This window comes from Capricornis sumatraensis, chromosome 1, assembly GCF_032405125.1.
Source record: "Capricornis sumatraensis isolate serow.1 chromosome 1, serow.2, whole genome shotgun sequence".
NCBI classification, from domain to species: Eukaryota; Metazoa; Chordata; class Mammalia; order Artiodactyla; family Bovidae; genus Capricornis; species Capricornis sumatraensis.
In genome coordinates, this window is record NC_091069.1 from 149,387,384 (window position 1) to 149,408,257 (window position 20,874).

General features: G+C 41.2%; 1 protein-coding gene across 1 annotated transcript; it reads right to left on the reverse strand.

Annotated features, from left to right (window-relative positions):
- Positions 1–8,331: 8,331 nt before the first annotated feature.
- Positions 8,332–15,551, reverse strand: CLDND1 (claudin domain containing 1). The gene is made up of 5 exons (XM_068972400.1): positions 15,498–15,551; positions 13,787–14,096; positions 11,337–11,447; positions 9,836–9,973; positions 8,332–9,714 (listed from the first exon to the last, which is right to left on the reverse strand). Exons 2-5 carry the CDS (start codon positions 14,076–14,078, stop codon positions 9,494–9,496), a joined length of 762 nt encoding a protein of 253 aa, XP_068828501.1. The 5' UTR covers positions 14,079–14,096; positions 15,498–15,551; the 3' UTR covers positions 8,332–9,493.
- Positions 15,552–20,874: the final 5,323 nt, after the last annotated feature.

The window sequence follows — 20,874 nt, forward strand, 5'->3', positions numbered from 1 at the left end:
AAATGACATAACTTCACCAAGAGTTGAATAAGTGGAGAATATTATTCCAGAAATACAACATAACAAGCAGCACGGATCTAAGAAATTGCAAACTGGGTAGAGTTAACAGCGAGTCTGATCAAAGTAAAGGAATGGAATAGAAAAGGTTTCAAAGATGGAAGTAGCTAATGCTAGAGTTTGGAGGTGAGACTAAAACTAGACAACACCAGATTGCTTCTAGAATCATTGCTTCATAAGCAATGAGGAGTCACTTAATGTTTTTAGTAAAAGGTTGATGTGGTCAAGTCTATGCTTTTGCAAATCAGACTAGCAGAATGTGTAAAATGGATTACAGGAGAGAGAGCTGGCAGGAAGGCTACTGTCACCATCCAGCAGCCTGAACCAGGGGAGGCCAGCAGGCTTCCAGTGAGACAGACGTTATGTAGAATCAGAAAGCTTTGGTTAAGGCAAGGGAACAGGAAGAATCAAAGATGGTGTCACTACCAAAAGTCCAGCAGATGGGGAAGACATGAAGAAAATGGGAACTGGAGAAATGATGAGAAGAAAGATGAGCTTCAATCTGGATATACTAAGTTTTAGAGAGCATGAAAATATTCAAATGGAGCTACTTTGAAGATACTTAGAAATTTAGACCTAAGGCACAGGACAGAAGGCAAGACTGAGAATCTGAAATCATCTGCTGGTTAATTATGTTGTTGTTGTTCAGTCGCTCAGTGGTGTCCAACTCTGTGAGCTCATGGACTGCAGCACACCAGGCTTCCCTGTCCTTCACTATCTCCTGGAGTTCACTCAAACTGATGTCCAGCAAGTCGATGATGCCATACAACCATCTCATCCTCTGGCATCCCCTTCTCCTCTTGCCTTGAATCTTTCCCGGCATCAGGGTTTTTCCAATGAGTCAGCTCTTCACATCAGGTAGCCAAAGTATTAGAGCTTCTGTTTCAACATCAGTCCTTCCAATGAATATTCAGAACTGATTTCCTTTAGGATTGACTGGTTTGATCTCTTTGCAGTCCAAGGGATTCTCAAGAGTCTTCTCCAACACCACAGTTCAAAAGCATCAATTCTTTGGTGCTCAACCTTCTTTATGGTCCAACTCTCATATCTGTACATGACTACTGGAAAAACCACACCTCTGAGTATACAGACCTTTGTTGACAAAGTGTTGTCTCTGGTTTTTAATAAGATGTCTCTGGTTTTGTCTAGGTTTGTCATAGCTTTTCTTCCAAGGAGCAAGCGTCTTTTGGTTTCGTGGTTGCAGTCACCATCCATAGTTAATAATGGTTACCATTTACTGAAAGTTTCAGATGTGCTAAACACCATGCAGAGTGCTTTACATGTGTTATCTTACTTAAGCCTCACAACAAACATGAAAAGTGAACCCACTGAGACCTAAGAAGTGCTATAACTTTCCCAAATCTGTCAAGCAGTAAAAAGAAGAACTGGGGTTATGAGCAAATGTCTAAATCCAAAACACATGATTTCGATGTGAAAGTCATGAGTTAACTAGAGAGTAGCTCTGCTAGAGGCTTCCCTGGTGGCTCAGAAGTAAAGAATCTGCCTGCAATGCAGGAGACTCAGGTTTCATCCCTGGGTCTGGAAGATCTCCTGGAAAGAAAATGGCATCTCATTCCAGTATTCTTGCCTGGGAAATCCCAGGGACAGAGGAGCCTGGTGGGCTACAGTACATGGGGTCACAAAAGAGTCCAACACAACTTAGCAACTAAACAACAAGCTCTGCTTGTTTATCTAGAAGGCTGTCCGGTACCTGGGGTGGGGAATTCCTACCCACCTTCTGTGGTGGAAGGAGAGAGACCACAGCACCTTCTACTCAAAGACTCAAGGCCTTTCCCTCCCCTTCCTGCTTCCAGTCATCTTCTTACTGCAAATGGGATAGTTATGATAATAAAATTGGATTCTGCTGCCCCTAAACTGATCCTGGAAGAAGTATTAATCCCACGTGTTTGAACCCTTTCTAGTTATTTTTTAGATAATTTCCTATCGTTTGTATCTTTGAATGTGCCTTTAAGTCTTGAGCAAGAAAAATGCCACTCTGCAACTTATTGTAAGTGTTCATGAAAAACACCCATGAATTGCCCTATGGTGTGTATCCCTGAAATCCACTGCCACCCTCAGTACTTAAAATGAACCGTCCAAACCAAACTGTATTGCATGTGGTAGCAGTTCATTTCAGGAGCCCGAGGACAAGCCACAGGAACCCAAGTTCCTCCTGTTCTCTCAAAGGACCTGGATCCACTTTAAATGAGATAAAGTCAGATTTTTTTGAGGCAGCTAATCTTAAACTGGGCTTCCCTGGTGGCTCAGAGGTTAAAGCGTCTGCCTCCAACGCGGGAGACTCGGGTTCAATCCCTGGGTTGGGAAGATCCCCTGGAGAAGGAAATGGCAATCTACTCAAGTACTCTTGCCTGGAGAATCTTAAACCACCAACTGATGTTTAGTAAAATCACTGAAAGACAAAAAAAAAAAAAAAAAAAAAAACACAACCCTCATTGGTGAAGACTTATTTAGGAAAAAGCATAAAAACACAAGTTTCTAGAACTTCTTCCATTTTGAGATGCAAGAATGGTTAAAGAGCCTGTCTATAATGAAGTGCTGTATTTTGAAATGAACCTTAACTGGAGACCAGACTTGCCCTAATAATGTAGCCCCGGCCCTCGTCCCTGCTGGCATGCAGCCACAGGACAAGCCATGACAGCTCCAGCTCCTGCCCAGACTGGAGCCTGACCCCACAGGCTGAGCAGCAGCTGCCTCCTCCCCATGGGCGGCCTTGTTTCCAAACAAAAACCCATAGTTTCTGAGCCCTTATGCTTTGGGAGCTATGTACCTTCTTATCAATATTTAACCTGCACAACTGTCTATTCTCATCTTTCATCCTCAAGCATTTCTGGTTTGTGTAGAGGTTAATGTCAGTCACTCATATCTCTGTACTTTCTGGTTCTAATCAAAAGAGAAGGAATGCACTGAACTGACAAGCAGACAAGGATCAAAGTATTCACTTTCTCTATGGAGACCTAAACACCCTATGGGCTTCCCAGGTAGCTCAGCTGGTAAAGAATCTGCCTGCAATGCGGGAGACACTGGTTTCTTGGGTCCAGAAGATCCCCTGGAGAAGGGATAGGCCATGAAATTAAAAGACGCTTACTCCTTGGAAGAAAAGTGATGACCAACCTGGATAGTATATTCAAAAGCAGAGACATTACTTTGCTGACTAAAGTCCGTCTAGTCAAGGCTATGGTTTTTCCAGTGGTCATGTATGGATGTGAGAGTTGGACTGTGAAGAAGGCTGAGTGTCGAAGAATTGATGCTTTTGAACTGTGGTGTTGGAGAAGACTCTTGAGAGTCCCTTGGACTGCAAGGAGATCCAACCAGTCCATTCTGAAGGAGATCAGCCCTGGGATTTCTTTGGAAGGAATGATGCTAAAGCTGAAACTCCAGTACTTTGGCCACCCCATGAGAAGAGGTGACTCATTGGAAAAGACTCTGATGCTGGGAGGGATTGGGGGCAGGAGGAGAAGGGGACGACCGAGGATGAGATGGCTGGATGGCATCATGGACTCAATGGATGTGAGTCTGAGTGAACTCCGGAAGATAGTGATGGACAGGAGGCCTGGCGTGCTGCAGTTCATGGGGTCACAAAGAGTCAGACACGACTGAGCAACTGAACTGAACTGAACCCACTCCAGTATTCATGGGCTTCCCTGGTGGCTCAGACAATAAGGAATCCACCTGCAATGCAGGAGACCTTGGTTCTATCCCTGGGGTGGAAGATCCCCTGGAGGACATGGCAACCCACTTAAGTGTTCTTGCCTGGGGCATCCCCATGGACAGAGGAGCCTGGCGGGCTACAGTCCATGGGATCGCAAACTTTTGGACACGACTGAGCAACTTAGCACAGGACAGCACGATCACGCTACACTACTCCTACTGGGGGTGTGGGTGGGGTGTGGGGGTAGGGTGGAGGGTTGTAGGTGGGGGTGGTGAAAGTACTGAATTAAAGAAACTAATTTAGGATGAAGCCCAAAGAAATGAGGCTACTTGTTACCTCCAGCCAAATCTGAACCTTAGGATCTGGACTGGAGGTCCTGGAGGTCTGAACTGGAGTGTCTTGGCCAGCAGGCAAACCCTTCGTACATTCTTAGGCAGCAGTGGTATGATGGATGGGGGCCCATCTCAAAGAGCCCGGTTATCAGCAGAAGAGAGTGCCTGAAGGCACAGGAAAGAAATAGCTTCTAGAAGGCAGGCACCATGCCAGGTCTGTTTACTCTGCAGAGCCCACTGTCTCCTTTCAACAATCTGCTGAGAAGAGAATCTTATATCTTGCTTTTAAATATGGCTTTCAAACAGTTTTCAAACATAGCTACACACTGGAATTACTTAGTAAGGTTTAAAAAAAATCATAGTGACCTGGCCACATCCCAGATCAACTGAATCAGAACCTCTAGAGAACAAATCTCTAAAGTTCTCCAGGCAATTCCAACATACAGCCTAGGCTGAGAACCACTCCCTGGGGCGGCCAGGTCATTATTGGCAAACCCATCCACTCAATGCAGCCAGTCGTAAGCATTTTTGAGTGACTTATTTATGCTGAGAAATTTACATAATCCTCATTGCAACTCTAGGAGGTAGGTATGATAATCATAGCATTTCACAGATGGGACAAGTGGGACTTGGAAAGGCTAAGTGACAGACCGGGGATGGCATTTTAGTACACTGAATCCTGAGCTGGATAGGATTCCCTGACAGCTCAGCAGTAAAGAATCCACCTGCAAGGCAGATCCAGGTTCGAACCCTGGGTCGGGAAGATCCCTGGGAGAAAGAAATGTCAACCCACTCTAGTTTTCTTGTCTGAGGAATCCCAGGGACAGAGGAGCCTGGAGGGCTACAGCCCACAGGGTCTCAACAGTCAGACTTAGTGCCTAAACCACCAGCACTCCTAACCTGGATATTTAAACATCATATACTTTGTTGCTATTTGTGGATGCCAGGCTTCTAGCAATCACTCCAGTCAGAGAATACACTTTTTGTTTGTTTTTCTTTTGTAGAGAGAAGTAGCGAAGTGTTGGAGAAATCGAAAGGGTTCCTTCCAATATGCTCTCCATAAAGAGAACAAAGTTGAAGAGGAAGAGTACAGGTTTCCAAAAACTAACATTTGTAGAGATTTGAAAAACATGTGCTATGGGGCAATAAGTAAACAGCCAGCAACAAAGGTCAAATGGCAATTTTTTAAAACAGAATCAGCTTAATTATCTTGAGACTAAGAAAACTGGATGGCATAGTTCTGCTGTGGAGATAAGAGAAAGAACTATGAAGGTGCCATGGGAGATTATGCAAAGGAGACTCAACACTGCTTGTGTATATCACAATACAAGCTAAGCAGAGATAAACAAAAACAAAGACTGGGTGAGCCTGTTACACTGTAGAATTGATAGAGTTCACATCTGAGACACTGAGTCTGAAGATGGAAGGTGATACATCACCCCATAACTCAAATATTTTAAAAGGTGAAGACAAAAGAGAATTCTCTCTCCTTAGTTCATATTTTTAAAATGCTGCAAAGATAGAAAACAATATAAATTGGATCTTACAAGTTTGCTGAAAGTGTGCAAATGTTAATATGTCAATGTTTTAATTTTGCTAACATAAATTTTACCACTAAAGAGGATTTGAATGACTCTTCTTGAAGAGAGCAAATAATTATTCTAATTCTTTATGCAATTTAGAATTTTCACATAATTTGAACCAAGGGAAAAATAAATCTCATTACAATAGTGTGTTGGAACACCTGATGAGCAAAAAAAAAAATTCCTATACATAAATGTGTTGTTTTATTTCTCTTTTCAAAGTATGAATCATCACTCCTTTATGAGAAGAGGGCTGAAAGGAGGACAAGAGACTCCACCTGTGTGTGCCAGGACAGAGGTGGGCGGAGTTTGTGAAATAATTTTCATCTTCAGAACGGTACCCATTACCTACTCCTTTAGCTGTTGGGAAACTTTTCAAAGTGTTGCAGTTGGCAAAATCAGCTTAAAACAACAGCTGCTTTCATTTCTGGTGAAAGCTTGCTGTTCCGTCACTCAGTTGTCCAACTCTTCATGAGCCGGTGGACTGTAGCCTGCCAGGGTCCTCTGTTCAAGGAATTTTCCAGACAAGAATACCAGATTGGGTTGCCATTTCCTTCTCCAGGGGATCTTCCCGACCCAGGGACTGAACCCATGTCTGTTACACTGGCAGGCAGATTCTTTACCACTGAGCCACCAGAGAAGCCCCTTCATGAGGGTTAAACTTTAAAATGCCCCCACATTATTTTACAGTAATTGAAAATGATTGGATCTATATGATATATGTCTCAACAGTGCTAGTCTGCAATTTAGCGATATCTCTGGGATAAAGGAAAACAAACTCTATTTATTTGTTGTATAATCATCTCATTCTCACTGGGGTCACCAATCGGTTCACCTGTGACTCAACTCCATCCATCCTCCCTGTTCAACCCCCAGCCACACACACACACAGACACACACACACACAGACACACACACACTATTTAGGTCTGGTAAAACTTGAACACATTACAGTTAAATGCTCGAGAACTTAATGTATCATGACCTAGACAGTAGGCACACAATGTTAATTGAACAAATAACTTCCGCCCTTTTTATTGCATCAACTTTTAACTGTGTTTATGTCTATCCTTAAGAAATTTTCTAAAATGAGTTTTTGCTGAAAAGGATATAGAAGACATTTATTCACATCATGAAATGAGGTTAGGAACCATAAAATTAAGATCTTAAAACATGTTTCTTAATTCTTAAGTTGCCATAAAACTCACATTCTGAAAAATCTGAAAATCATTTTGCTTGGGGGTTGCTTTCAAAGATTAGGTGAAGAGTGATTAATAGCACATTCTTTGCCACAGATTTTGTGTATTAGTTTAATCAAAATGGTTACGTATCAGTAATTTCATATGGTTCCACCTGATTAGAATCATTAGATAGCTGCTGCTGCTGTGGCTGCTAAGTCACTTCAGTCGTGTCTGACCCTGTGTGACCCCATAGACGGCAGCCCACCAGGCTCCTCTGTCCCTGGGATTCTCCAGGCAAGAATACTGGAGTGGGTTACTATTTCCTTCTCCAATGCATGCATGCATACTAAGTCACTTCAGTCATGCCCAACTCTGTGCGACCCTATGGACAGCAGCCCTCAGGCTCCTCTGTCCACAGGTTTCTCCAGGCAAGAATACTGGAGTGGGTTGCCATTTCCTTCTCATTAGATAGCTGAAAACCTGTAATATTTATACATCAAGTCAAACAATCCAAGCCTTTGTATTCCAAAGAAAAAAGCCTTCGAAGGAGAGGATGACCTTAGCTACTCTGAAATACACTAAAACTACAACACATATTCAGCACCGGGGTTTATTAAGGAAGGAATCTACTGGTGAGGCTCAGGAGTTGGGTTCTGACTGAGCTTCCTCAGTGCACGTGAAAGATGGGTGTTGGAGTAGCAGTTAGATAACTCTGGGGTAACAAGAAGCAAAGATATTGTTTAAAATAAATAACTTCCAAATCCAAAAATGTCATGTTGGTCATTAATTTAAAAACCCCATTCCCCAAGGAGTGTTGTGCTTGTTCACCTAGCTTTTGTACCTTCCACAAAACGTGCTGAAAGGCAGTGAAACTTCAAGAGTTAGGAAGAGGCAGAAAACTGAGTAACCAGCCATTCCACAGGCAATAATTGACTGAAGAGTTATATTGGCTTTAAGTCAGAAGCTGACTTAATTATTTAATATAGAACATAAACATCCACCAGCCATTAAATGACTACGAAAACTAGCCATGTTGGGACTTCCCTGGTGTCCAGTGGTAAAGACTTTGAGCAGCCAATCCACGGGGAAGGGGTTTGATCCCTAGCAGGGGAACTAAGATCCCGCCTGCCATGTGGCACTGCCAAAAGATAAAAAACAGGAAAAAAAAACTAGCCACATTAGCAATGATACATAATATTATCATAATACATGATATGTATCATAATACATGATACATAATACATGATACTTTGAAAACAGGTCTTAAAACTGAAACATAAAAAAAAATAGTCTTATTTTCTAGTGGAGGCATCCCACATTTTCTAGAAGATAAAAAAGAGACCCAAACAGTAGACATAAAGACAGGCCTTCAGAGCAACAATGCACTTCCCTCAGAAATCACAGTAATCCTCATTCGGAATCCTATAGTGCTTTTTATCCTAAGGTACTGAAATTTAATAAACTCAGACACTATACACAACTCTGAGTCTCTTCTCATTTTTTATTTTTTAAAAAAGACAGATTTAGGATTTTGTAAGAAATTACTGTTACATTTTTTTTAATCTGTCAAGTACTACAGTAATGGAATAAATAAATAAGATTTTTTTTAAGTTCAATGTTTATAGACATATTTATAAAAAAATGACTGAATTAGAAGACATTAAATAATGCTGACACACACCAGGAGGGGATTAGGCAAGGAAAGGCACATCATTCCACCACAAGAGATAAAGACCATAGTCGGAAGTTAATGACCAGCCAAAGCCTTAGGTCTTGTGGTAGTTCTAGCTCTGGAGGGTCATTACGGTGGAACCTTCTTTATGGTACTTAGCTGAAATAAACAGCAGTTGGAAAATTTTACTCGGTGACCTCAATGTATTATTTAAAAGAAAGCAGTCTTGTAATAACTCTGGTGTGTGAGGAGAGAAGGAACAAAAATCCAGAAAGGTTTGCTGATACTGGAAATCCTATTGACATATTAAAGATTAAAAAAAAAAAAAAAAGGTAAAATAAGGTTAATCGTCCTGACTGGCTGAACTGGAATTTTTGTAGTTAACAAAGTTAAAATTCCATGTAAACACTCCCTTTCTTTTAAACAGACAGTGTACAGATAAAAAACTGTAGTATTTCACTTCAGATGAAACTATATGCCAATATTTAGGGAAAAGGATCTTAGATGAGTTCCTTATTTTAGATAGCCAAAGTCCTTGAAGACAGCACTAATATCTCTGGCTGACTGGCTGTCTACAATAGCAAAGTGAATATAAGTTTTGTCAATAAGAGGTTTCCCAAAGAAACTGTAAGTTCCAGTTAAACAGATACAGTTACATTACCGAAAAGTCTAATAGACATCAGCAGAACTTGCTATGGGTCAACCTCCTACTACCAATTTTCCTCACAAATTTGTGCCAAGACTCTACCCATTTTTTTCTGTCTGGACTCTGACCCTAGATTAGTTTGACTAAAAGATGGAATCACCCAGGTTCCATTTAAATTTTAGTTGTGTTGAGAAACAACTGTCTGCATGAATAAATAAAATGGGTTTTCAGAATAAAATGGTATATCCACACAAAAAAAGTTAAATTAAAAACAATTCAGGGGGAGGTAAGGGACAATATTAATATAAAAAAAATCATAAAAATGGCAACTGTAAAGCAGGCAGCTTCCCACTCATGCCACACGATATGCCTTCATTAAGGTGTACTCTTTCCGGTTGGTATGAGCAGCCCAGATGAAGAGAGCTGAAGCCATGAACTGTAAGGGAGCTGACACGCAAGCCAGGCAGAAGGACCATCCGAATTCACCAGACACGTTCTCAGGCAGCTCCAGTTTCTGGTGGAGTAGTTCAATTCCAGCAACGTAACAACTCACTGAGCCCAGTGTACACAGACCTTGGAGGAAATTTCAGGGGGAAAAAAAAAACAACATAGCTAGATAAGAGCATGATAAAAGGCAGCGACAGGTGATCCCTAAGGCAACAAGGAGGTAAAACTAAATTTGAAGGAGACCCACCTGCAAGGAGATGGAGAATGCCTGTGGCGATGGTGGGATACAAGCTTCGGCAGATACAAGCACAAAGTCCAATCAAAGCCCCAAAGCACATCAAACCTAGACTAACAAAAGGTAAAAGGAACTGGCAACGCCAAAGATCTGATTTCAAAAGAGAGAGAGAGAGATGTGAAATGTTACCATTTCAGTTTTCTCACAATGGCAATTTCTTTCATATTCTATGAGAACTTTTCTCAAAAAGTGAAAATGGGGTACTTTAATATTGAGGCTTTTTTCCTAAAGCACATTGTTCAAAACAGTGCTAACTTTCTTCTGACAAAAGCAAAAAGACACTAATAGTTAACTGTTACTAAGGGCTTCCTATGTATCAGGCACTGTTCTATACATGCTTTGTGTATTAAACCTCCCAACATCCCTATGAAGAAGGCACTATTACCTCCATTTTATAAATGAGCAAACTGAAAGAACACAGTAAGTGGAAGAACCAGACTGGAAGCAAAACCTTCTGGTTCTACATACATATTTAAGTCCTTATAGGATCTCAAGGCAGGAATAACAAGTAAATGAGTAGTGATTATAAAAGATCTGTTAAAAGAATATACACAAAGCACAAAGCAGAGGATCTAGTGTATACCAGGAATTCAATAAATGGCAGTTTCAACTATCATAAAGTCCCTCAGCAACATGGGAAAAAAGCTGATGACTTTCCAAAGCACCCCGTTACCTTTTCAAACTATGTTAATTATTATCAATGTAGGAACACCAACTCTGAACCAAATTTTACCTTTTAGGGCTAGTTTTACTTTCTGGACTACATCAATGTCTTTTTTCTAACTTCCCTTCAAACTCTGTTAGTAACAAACTTCCTATGCATTGACAATGCAAAATTGAACACCTGCCATTTATTCAACATCCCCTCTCATGAAATGGTCATTCTTCTGGGCAGGTTCCAGTAACTCTAATAGCCTAGAGACTAGGTCCAAATCTGAAAATAGTATTTCCCAGGCAGCCTGACCATCAAGCAACAAAATGCTCTTAATAAGCACTTTCATTTCTGACATCTACACTTTTGATACCACCACCTAAGACTAACTAGATCAATACTTTTGGGAGGCCTGACACTTAAGTTGACTCATGTAAAGCTTGCAGTCAACTTTTTTCACATATCCCTAGCTGAACACAGAGAAATGAAGCGTTTAACTTAAATATAGACATATATTATTTATTCCTATTAAATTTCCTCTTTAAATAGACCTATTAATAACATCTTTTGGTGAGTATAGATTCTGTCACCCAACGTATTAGCTGCTCAACTTCATATCTGCAATTGGATAAGTACGTATCTAACTTCTACAATATAGTATCAACAGGACAGAGTTTGTTGGGAAAACATTAAAGATTTTATTTCAGGTTGACACAATGTACAATGTCATCTTGCTCCAAAAACAGAGTTCAACAAAAGACATATAAAGTTATTTTCCTTTTTTCCCAACAAAGTACTCACAGGTCCGAAGCAGATCAATCCCACTATTGTGGTTTCCAGGCTCAACAAATTTCTCCATGAACTGCTCATTTAGTGTGAAACTCATGCATTTTGTGACCATATCAAATGACTCTGGAATAAGAAAAACAACGACTGCTTGTTGGTTTTTTGCTTAATTTTAAACATTTAACATAAATCTGTTTCAATAATTATTCCCTGAAATAAAAGGTGACGTGGAAAAATGCTGTCAGGAGAGCAGCCTCTTTGGCCCTGAGTGACACACAGGACGGACTAATACCCAAGAGACCAATGGTTCTCAGCAGCAGGTGTGACATGGGTACAGGAAGAGAAAAAAAAAGGAGTAAAACGAATAGAATAGACAGTAAGATGACTACGAAGGAGGAGGGGACAAAGACTAAAATAAATAGAAACTTTGATCTTCTCCCCCAAACCTATTCCATCAGTCTTGTTCCCCATCTCAGGTAAACGATAATTCCACCCTTCTCATTCCTCAGACCAGAAACTTTACAGAGTCATTCTTGCCCATAAGCACGTCATCAGGAAATCCTACAGGCTCTACCTTTGACATTTATCTAGGATCAGGCACTGCTCAGTACTACCACCCTCATCTGAGGCGTAACCATCTTTCACCTGAACTGGTTCAACAGCCTCTTAAGTCTCCTGGCTACCGTCTTGCCCAGCCACCTGTCTGTTTTCAACACATCTGCCTAGGTGACCAGATTATCTTTCCTCTGCACAAAGCCCCACAGTGGCTCCATCACACTCAGAGTAAAATCCTAAGTCCTCATCACATCATCTACAGAATCCTGCCTGATTTGCCCTACTCCCATTCCCAGAATACATCTCTGACAGCTTACCTAACTCTCCCCTAGCCCCCTCCCTTCCAGCCTGGGGAATTCCTTGCTGGTTCTTGAGTATTTCAGGCATGCTCCCACCACAGGGCCCTTAGAGTTGTTCCGTCCATCCTAAATGAGTCTCCCTGTTTCCGCAATTACCCACAGGGTCAACTCCTTCACCTTTATCAAGTCTTTACACAAGTGATGTTTTCCTGCTGCAGCCTATCCTGCCTTTACTATTGAAGAACATAACTTATATGCCCACCAACATCCCCTTCCCTATGTACTTTCAAATCCCCTTTATTTTACTCTATTTTTCATAGCACATCACCTTCTACTATGTAATTATTTATTCTGTTTATACTGTTATACTTATTGTTTATTGCCAGTCAGCCCTTATTAGAATGTTAGCTCCCCAGGAATAGGGATTTCTGTTTTTTTCCCTAACGTATACCTAGCTCCTAGGCCCTAAACATGAAGGTGTGCAAGAAATAGTTGTTGACTGAATAATAAATGATTGCTAAGATTCAAGTATCAAGTGTTCCTATGCTCTCTTAAATAGAACTGAACATTTTAAATAAAATTCAACCAACTTTCACAGCTTTCTGATCACTTTCTTTTTCGTATAAAATCACACTATCATCCATCCTTCTAATGTACAGTATTTGGAGCCTGTTGTGCTGTGATTTGAATACAGTGTTCCCCACAAGAGGCCAACAGAACTAGTCATAAATAGAAACAAATTTATAAAGCTGTTCCTTGCAAAGAACTCTAAAGCTTCCATCTTAACAACTGGAAATTAAAAATTTTCAGTGTTAAGAATGCTTACAAAATAAACCTGAGAGGTAGTTTCTTATTTTTTTTAATTCTCGTAATGCATGTTTTTAACCTAAAAACTCCATCAAGGGTTGTAAAAAGGTCTTAAACAAGCAGATTTAACCATAGAGTTGGCCAAATTATATCCTCAAGATTTAGAGGGCAAATGATAATATCTACTAAAACACAACTACATATATATGACTATTATTCATATGTGTTGACTTGATTTTGGATACTAGTACTTTTAACAATTACCAAGTATTTAAAATCTTCCAAAGTACTTTTCTAATTATTTCCTCATGACATGTGTGAGATTAATACAACTATTTCAATGTGTGGCTAAATAAGTACAAAGATTTAAAATGGTTTTCTCCAAGATAAGGACACTCATCCAACCAATATTAATGAGTACAATGGTAATTAATTAATGGAAACTGAGGAGAGAAGGTGATAGGGAAAAAGAAAAACATAAGATTTATTTCTTTGGGAAGAGAAAGAACCAACAGGCATTATGTACGTAACTGGCCATCACTGTATCACTTTCTCTATTACAGAGTAGCCACTGCAGAAGACGCAAGAGATGTGAGCTCAATTCCTGGGTGGCGGAGATGCCGTAGAGTAGGAAATGGGAACCCACTCCAGTATTCTTGCCCAGAAAATACTATGCACAGAGGAGCGTGGCGGGCTACAGTCCACGGGGTCACAAAGAGTCGCCTACTATGGAGTGCGCGTGACACGCGCAAGTGCGCGCGCACACACACACAAAGGAGACAAAAGTTAAAATAAGAGAAATACCTGTCCTTTCTGGTGGGCTATACCAGTACGTGTTTTGCGGTATAGTGATACACCGTCTCCACAATCCCACTGTGCCATTATACCGGAAAAGTGCATCACTGTAAGTCTTTTCATCTGCCTCATCACTAGCAAAGTCATTCCAGATGCTTTTGTTCAAATCGCTGGAATTTTCTTGAACTGGACTCCGATACTCATACCAGAAGTCTGTGCCAATTGAGGCTGCCATGTAGATGGTAGAAATGAGGCTAAGTACACAAGCAATTACAAACGCTGTAGCAAAACGGTTATCCATTCTGGCATTCAGACTGCTCTGTTTAGAAGTTGAAAAAGAAGAAAAGTTAGACTTGAAAAACAAGTACAGATTTTGAAAGGAATTACGTCAAAATCACCCTTTACCCTATTCCCCATCCCATAGCTCTTTAAAGTAATGTATAATCATTAATGAATTTTTTTTAAAAAAGAAGCAAGCATGTTTTAAACTAAGTTCAAAACAAAACTCATTATCATGAAAGTACTTATTGAATGCTCACATACCCAGGATGCTACGGAGACAGAAGTCTTGTTCTCTAGTCTATCACCTGCACACTAAAACAGACAACACTGAAATGGACATACACATTACAGATACAAACAGCAGACATGCCCAGAGTCAGCAATGTACCTTGCATACATTTCTAATGACAGGCTGCAGAGCATTAAGTGTTCTGGGTCTGAGTGTGAAAAAGGCATAGGAAAAGGAAGCAGAGGAAATCGGCTCCTCCCAGTTTCCTCTGAACAGGGAAACCTTTTAAAACAAGGTAAAGAAAGAGTAAGGGGCTATTTAGAAGACAGCTGAAAATGTCTGTTAGCCCAGAGAGAAAGGCTGTTCCAGGCGCACGGAGGAGCAGAGAGTAATAATATGCAGTAATGCTAGATACCAATCTGCCCCTAATCCATTAAAGCTAAGTCAAGCTCCCTTCCGCTGTCAAAGTCTTCACTCCTTCCTACCTACTCGCCCCGTTCCTTATACTTTTGAACCTCCTCATCTGCAAACTAAAAGATCCTCAGCCGGAAGGAAAACTCTGAATTAGGCAAATATTAACACTCCAAAGGCGTGGACTGGGCTGAATGGCAATAGTAAATGGCCGCAGTACAATGACTCAAGGCGGATCAAGCTGAGTCAAATACTGCAAATATATACCATGAACCGCGCCAACCACCTTAAAAAGGAGCTCGAAAACAAGCTCGCAAACTGGGTTTGCTGAGTTTGGAAAATGGCAAGTGACTCAGGAGAGATCAGAGCAATCACAATCGTTAACGATAACTCCAGAAGTTGGGTTTGTATTTTTATTCTTTTTAATTATTTTTCATTCTGATGCTCTCAAATGACCTTAAAAGGTCCTGAGCACCAGGAGCGGCGGTTCGCCCAGGCCGGACGCCTGGAGCTGTCACCTGGCGGGTCGCACCCTGGGGCTGGGGGTGGTCGAGCCAAGCGGGCTCTGGGGCGGGGCAGCCGTGAGCGGTCCCCGGCCAGGGGCCCCAAATACCCGCGAAGGCCCCTCCCCGGAACAAGCAGCCAAGGGAAAAGCCCGGCGATAGCCCCCCGCTAGCCCCCCGCTCAGGACCCACACGGTCCGGGCCGCGCCCAGGGAGGGGGCCCCCTCTTCAAACTGCTGGAAACCTCGAACGGCTACGCGACCCCCGCCCAGCGACGTCGGCCCCGCTCACTCACCGCCCATCCTCCTGCTCCGCCAGCTTCGCCCTCAAGCTCAAACCACAGCACCCTACTCTCCCCGCGCCTCCTCTGACGCACTTCCCTGCAGAGCCCGCCCCCTCCATAACTCCCGCGCCTCCGCCTCCGCCTCCACCCCGGGCCGGGCCTGGCCCCGGAGCCGAGGGGACTTGTGGGAGTTGTAGGAGGGACAGGGGAAAAGCTGCAGGGGGCAGCAGACGGCATTCCCGGGGCCGGGCGCGGCGCATTGTGGGAGATGTAGTTCAGCTTCCGAGGTGCGCAGAAGGGAGGTCTGAGCTGATTGTTTCTTATATTTTACTACGAAGGTCCACCGAGTAAGGTGAGGTGTTTCGGGTTACTACGAATCATTAATTGTGACTAATGTGACTCAGATATTTCCGGTTGTGCTTTCCCTACCACCACCCTACTTGTGAAACAACAATGCGATTATCGTTTTAAAATATTAACCCAATAATTTTAAAACTCTCCTACAGCCTCATTCCCGTTGCAGCAGGTAGTCTTTCTGATTTTATTAAGGCTTAAGTTTGACTAAGAAGGATGTAACCGGACAGAGTCCCTTGGACTGTAAGGAGATCCCACCAGTCCATCCTAAAGGAAATCAACCCTGAATATTCATTGGAAGGACTGATGCTGAGCTGAATCTCCAATACTTTAGCCACCTGATGTGAAGAACTGACTCGTTTGCAAAGACCCTGATGCTGGGAAAGATTGAAGGCAGGAGGAGAAGGGGAAGACAGAGGATGAGATAGTTTGATGGCATCACGGACTCAATGGACATGAGTTTGAGTAAACTCAGGGAGTTGGTGCAATAGCACCCCACTCCAGTACTCTTGCCTGGAAAATCCCATGGACGGAGGAGCCTGGTAGGCTGCCGTCTGTGGAGTTGCACAGAGTCGGATGCTACTGAAGTGACTTAGCAGCAGCAGCAGCAGCAGCAGCAGGGAGTTAGTGATGGACAGGGAGGTCTGGCACCCTGCAGTCCATGAGGTCACAAAGAGTCGGACATGACTGAGCGACTGAACTGAATTGAACTTGACAGAAGGCATCCAAATAGAATATAATGACATTCTTCAGGTTTCATATAATTTTTGTCTGCTTTCTCTTAAAGGCAAATTATATTTTCTCTTTATTGTAGTAAAGCTTCCTTTTTAAATAAATTGGTTAAAATATTAATACCAAGCATCTCAGATATGTCAAAAAAGTGAATACTTTTTTTAATGTAGTATGAAAAAGACTGAACTTTGGAGAACATTGCATTAAGCAGATAAGGTCATGAATGACCTCAGAGATTGCAGGTGACTGTATGGCAAGGGGCAACAGAGGATGAGATGGTTGGATGGCATCATCTGCTCAATGGACATGAATTTGAGCAAACTGGGGGAGATAGTGAAAAACAGGGAAGCCTGGTGCTGAAGTCCATTGGGTCTCAAAGAGTTGGACACAGCTTAAGCGACTGAACAACAAGAAGTAGGGCACAGAGGCAACGGAAGGATTCTAAGGCTTCAAATACTGCATAGAAATCCACAAACAAGAAACAGTGACATCTCTTTAGTGACCCATGTGGACCCAAGAATGTGCTCTGAGAACAGCAAATGTTGTATTTCTCAACAGATACCTACAGAGACTGGGCTTGCCAGGTGGCTCAATGGTAAAGAATCTGCATGCAAAGCAGGTAATGTAGGTTCAATCCCTGGATTGGAAACATCCCCTAGAGAAGGAAATGGCAACCCACTCCAGTATTCATACCTGGGAAACCCCATGGACAGACAAGCCTGGCAAGGTGCAGCCCATGGGGTCTCAAAAGAGTCAGACTCAACCTATCAACTAAACAACAACAACCTACAGAGACAGCCAACTCAAGGACCAGCGGGACTCTCAAACACTTTCTCATACTCCAAATCCCTTTGAATTTGGCCACAGCACAGGAAAAATGTGGGAACCCCAATCTGATACTAAATTTCTACCACCCTGATAGACAGAAGGTGTATCATTTGTTTTTCTATTTTTAGCTATATTTCTTTTGCCAGAATTGATGAACTGGTATTCACATCCAGTACATAATTAAAATAAGGTAATAGCACAATATAATATTCAAAATTACCAGATTTTCATGTAGGATATCTGATCAAAGGAGAAGTTTGTTAGAGGCATCAACTAGAGAAAATGGTGGAGGTGCCCAGGCAAATTGTTAATGCACAATAGAACTCCTTGATGCATTTTTTCACCAAGATATGTTTTCATCCATTGGCTTCATTAGAAATTCCCTACCTTCTCTCTCCAGTGAAGTGGAACTCTCTCTCTAGAGAAGTTACATGGTAAATAAAACCAGGTCAAAGAGAAGTTTGAAAAAGGAAAAGGAAGACACCACCTCAGTTCACAAACAAGGAAACTGAGCCCAGGGAATAACTGACTTCAAACTTGAATACTGGGGTGAGCTGACTAGCTTTGTGACATTAGAGAATTTACTCAACCTCTGTAAGTCTCAGTGTATTTTTATCTAAATTATGATGTTGACAATAGCAGCTATTCCATGTGATCATTGTGAGAATTAAATGAGAAAATACATGTAAAATACCCAGTCTAGAGCCTGGGGCATACTAGACAATTGCTAAACTATTAGTATTTGCAAATATTTGTTCAACACCTATAATCTTTGAATAGGGACAATATAAATACGTGTTTAAAGCTCTCACTTCCCCTGGAGGCTGGAAGAAAGCTGTTTATGTTGGTCCCTGCTCACTTCAGAAGGTTTAGGAACATCGTTTGCTGTTGTTTAGTTGCTCAGTCATGTCTGACTCTTTGCGACCCTAGCCCATCAACTCCTTTGTCCATGGGATTTCCCAGGCAAGACCATTTCCAACCTCTGGACCAACTTCCAAGTGGCTAAGAAGGATTGCCAGGACCAGATTTTAGGCATCCTCACTCAGCTTCACGCAGGCGATTCCCAGCCTGGGCTCATGGCATATGAAAGTCCTCATGATTCAGGAGATGGATGTATCTGGAGAGACGTTCAAAGGAGGATGAGGCTTTCAGCTATCAAATCTGCAGAATGCCTAGAAAACACAACACATATCAGTCAGCAGTTTAGCATGGACCTGGGAGTGTCTGCATGCTTGAGGTTGTGACCTTCCTGTCCAATCAGCCCAGAGGACTTGAACCACTCCATCACACCCAGTACCACCAAGCACACAACCATGTTTCTGGTCTATCTTTACATCTTGGGGTTTCTGTCTTCTAGCTGTGTTTGCTGCTCATGTGGATAAGCAAAATAAATACTTAATAAATTCATGCAGTTAAATTAGTTTTCATTTCATGCTGCACTGTTCGGGAAACAGTAGCTTGCCTGATGTATTTTCACCTAAAGATGATTTAGTGCAACCAAGTACAGATTATGAAATTTAGATTTAAAAGCACAGTTGAGCTAGTCCTCTGGCTTAATTTGTTAAGGATGGTTCTAGTTTCAGCAAGAAGATATTGTAATTACACTCTACTTTAAATAAACCAAAAATCTAGTTATGCAGATATTATCACTTGTTTCTATTATGTGCTTACAAAAACAACTCTTTATGTGAGAATTCCCTCCAATACAAAACTCCCAAATACACTTAAATATTACTTTTAATTGTACTTTTTTAAGGAATTAAAAACTATATTAAGCAAAATATATATTCCTTATATTTTTCTCATATAGTTTTGTCCTGATTGTTTTCATTATGAACTTTGGAGTGCAGAAACAAGGAAAATAGAAAAATATCAAGTTCTGGGCTCTGATCAATCATGATCCTCAAAAAGATGTATCAGTCTTTGAATTTCTTTGTATCAGTTCGCTACAGAACAATGCAAAGTTAATCAAGGACAAGGCAAATAAAAAGTGTGTCCAAAATAGCTCTTTCCTTTCAGTAATTCCTGTCAGATGTTACACAGAGGAACAAAACGAACTATAGTTGTTCAGATGTCCGTGTTTCTGAAGGACAGAGAATGGACTACGTGTAAACGGGAAGTTTAATTTGTCCTTTATTTTTAAAATCATCAATGTGAATCTTTGGTAACCTCTTTCTGGGCCCCAGTGTCCTCATTAGTTAAATGGTTGTACTAGATGATCACGAATGTCACTTAAAGCTGTACAATGTTATGAATCGTAATTCTGCTAGAGGAAAATGGTTGCTATAGGGCCACAGCATTGCAGTTTCATTGGGAAATGCATGTATCCTATACCTCCAGCTGAAGTAAAATACAAGAAGACAGAGAGAGTGGCAAATGTAGATGGACAAAGAAAAAGGATGAAAGCTGCATGCATGCTGATTAGAAAAGATACAGCAGTTCAGACCTTTGCTGTTTCAACAAAATCAGTAACTATGGAAAATGGAAGCCATTGCAGAAGTGGGTGAAAAATGCTTATCCATCACAGATGATTCAAAACTCAAGCTAATTCACTCCAGTTCTACAAACACTTATTGACCACCAATTGTATGCCAGACAATATGCTGGGTACCAGAGACACCAGGGTAAATAAATACAATTTTTGCTGTACACAGCCTAAACCCAAATTAAATCAACAATTATGAAGAAGCCTGAAGTGTAGGTGCCTAGAATACTAAGGTCACTACTGTTTAGGTAAATATGAGATACCAAGAGAGGAAAAAATCCAACAAATGAAGTTGGGGATAATAGCAAATAGGTGCCACTTAATTTGGCATGATATAGTACATTATATTGCACTAAACTCTCCTGTCAGAATAAAAATAAAGAAATAACTCAGTATAAACAGAGATTTTAAACTGGACTATTTAAATGGTCACACATGATATTCAAATAAGAAATGGACAAGCAAGTGTTTCTAACAAATGAATGAATATACAATCACTCTATCTGATAAGATTTATGAAAAACAAATAGTTTGCTTCATGATCTTTGCCATTTATCCTGGGACAAATCAGTACAGCATATATGAAGAGATTTCTTTCTGCTGGACCATCTGCTAGGTAATATAATAAATCCTAACGAATATGGGGGTCAGAATGGTTGATAGAGAAGAAACAGAAGTAATATATCACAGTGCCAGTTGGGGTGGCTGTATTCACACAAAACCTCCAATCCACCCATGAAGCAGAGGCTGTAAGTCACAGGTATGGCTGAATGATGATAGTAATCCACTCGGGCAGATGCCTCAGTGACAAAAACTTACTCTCTTTCCATTTTTAACATTTAAGTCAGTTTTGAACATATCTCAGGAATTAGGACACAGAGTAAGGGAGGGTTTAGAAGTCTAAATTAATTCCTAAAAATTTCTGAGATCCAGGCCAGAAGACAAGAAGTTCAAACTTAGAGGTGATTTTTAAACTTTTAAAAAAATTAG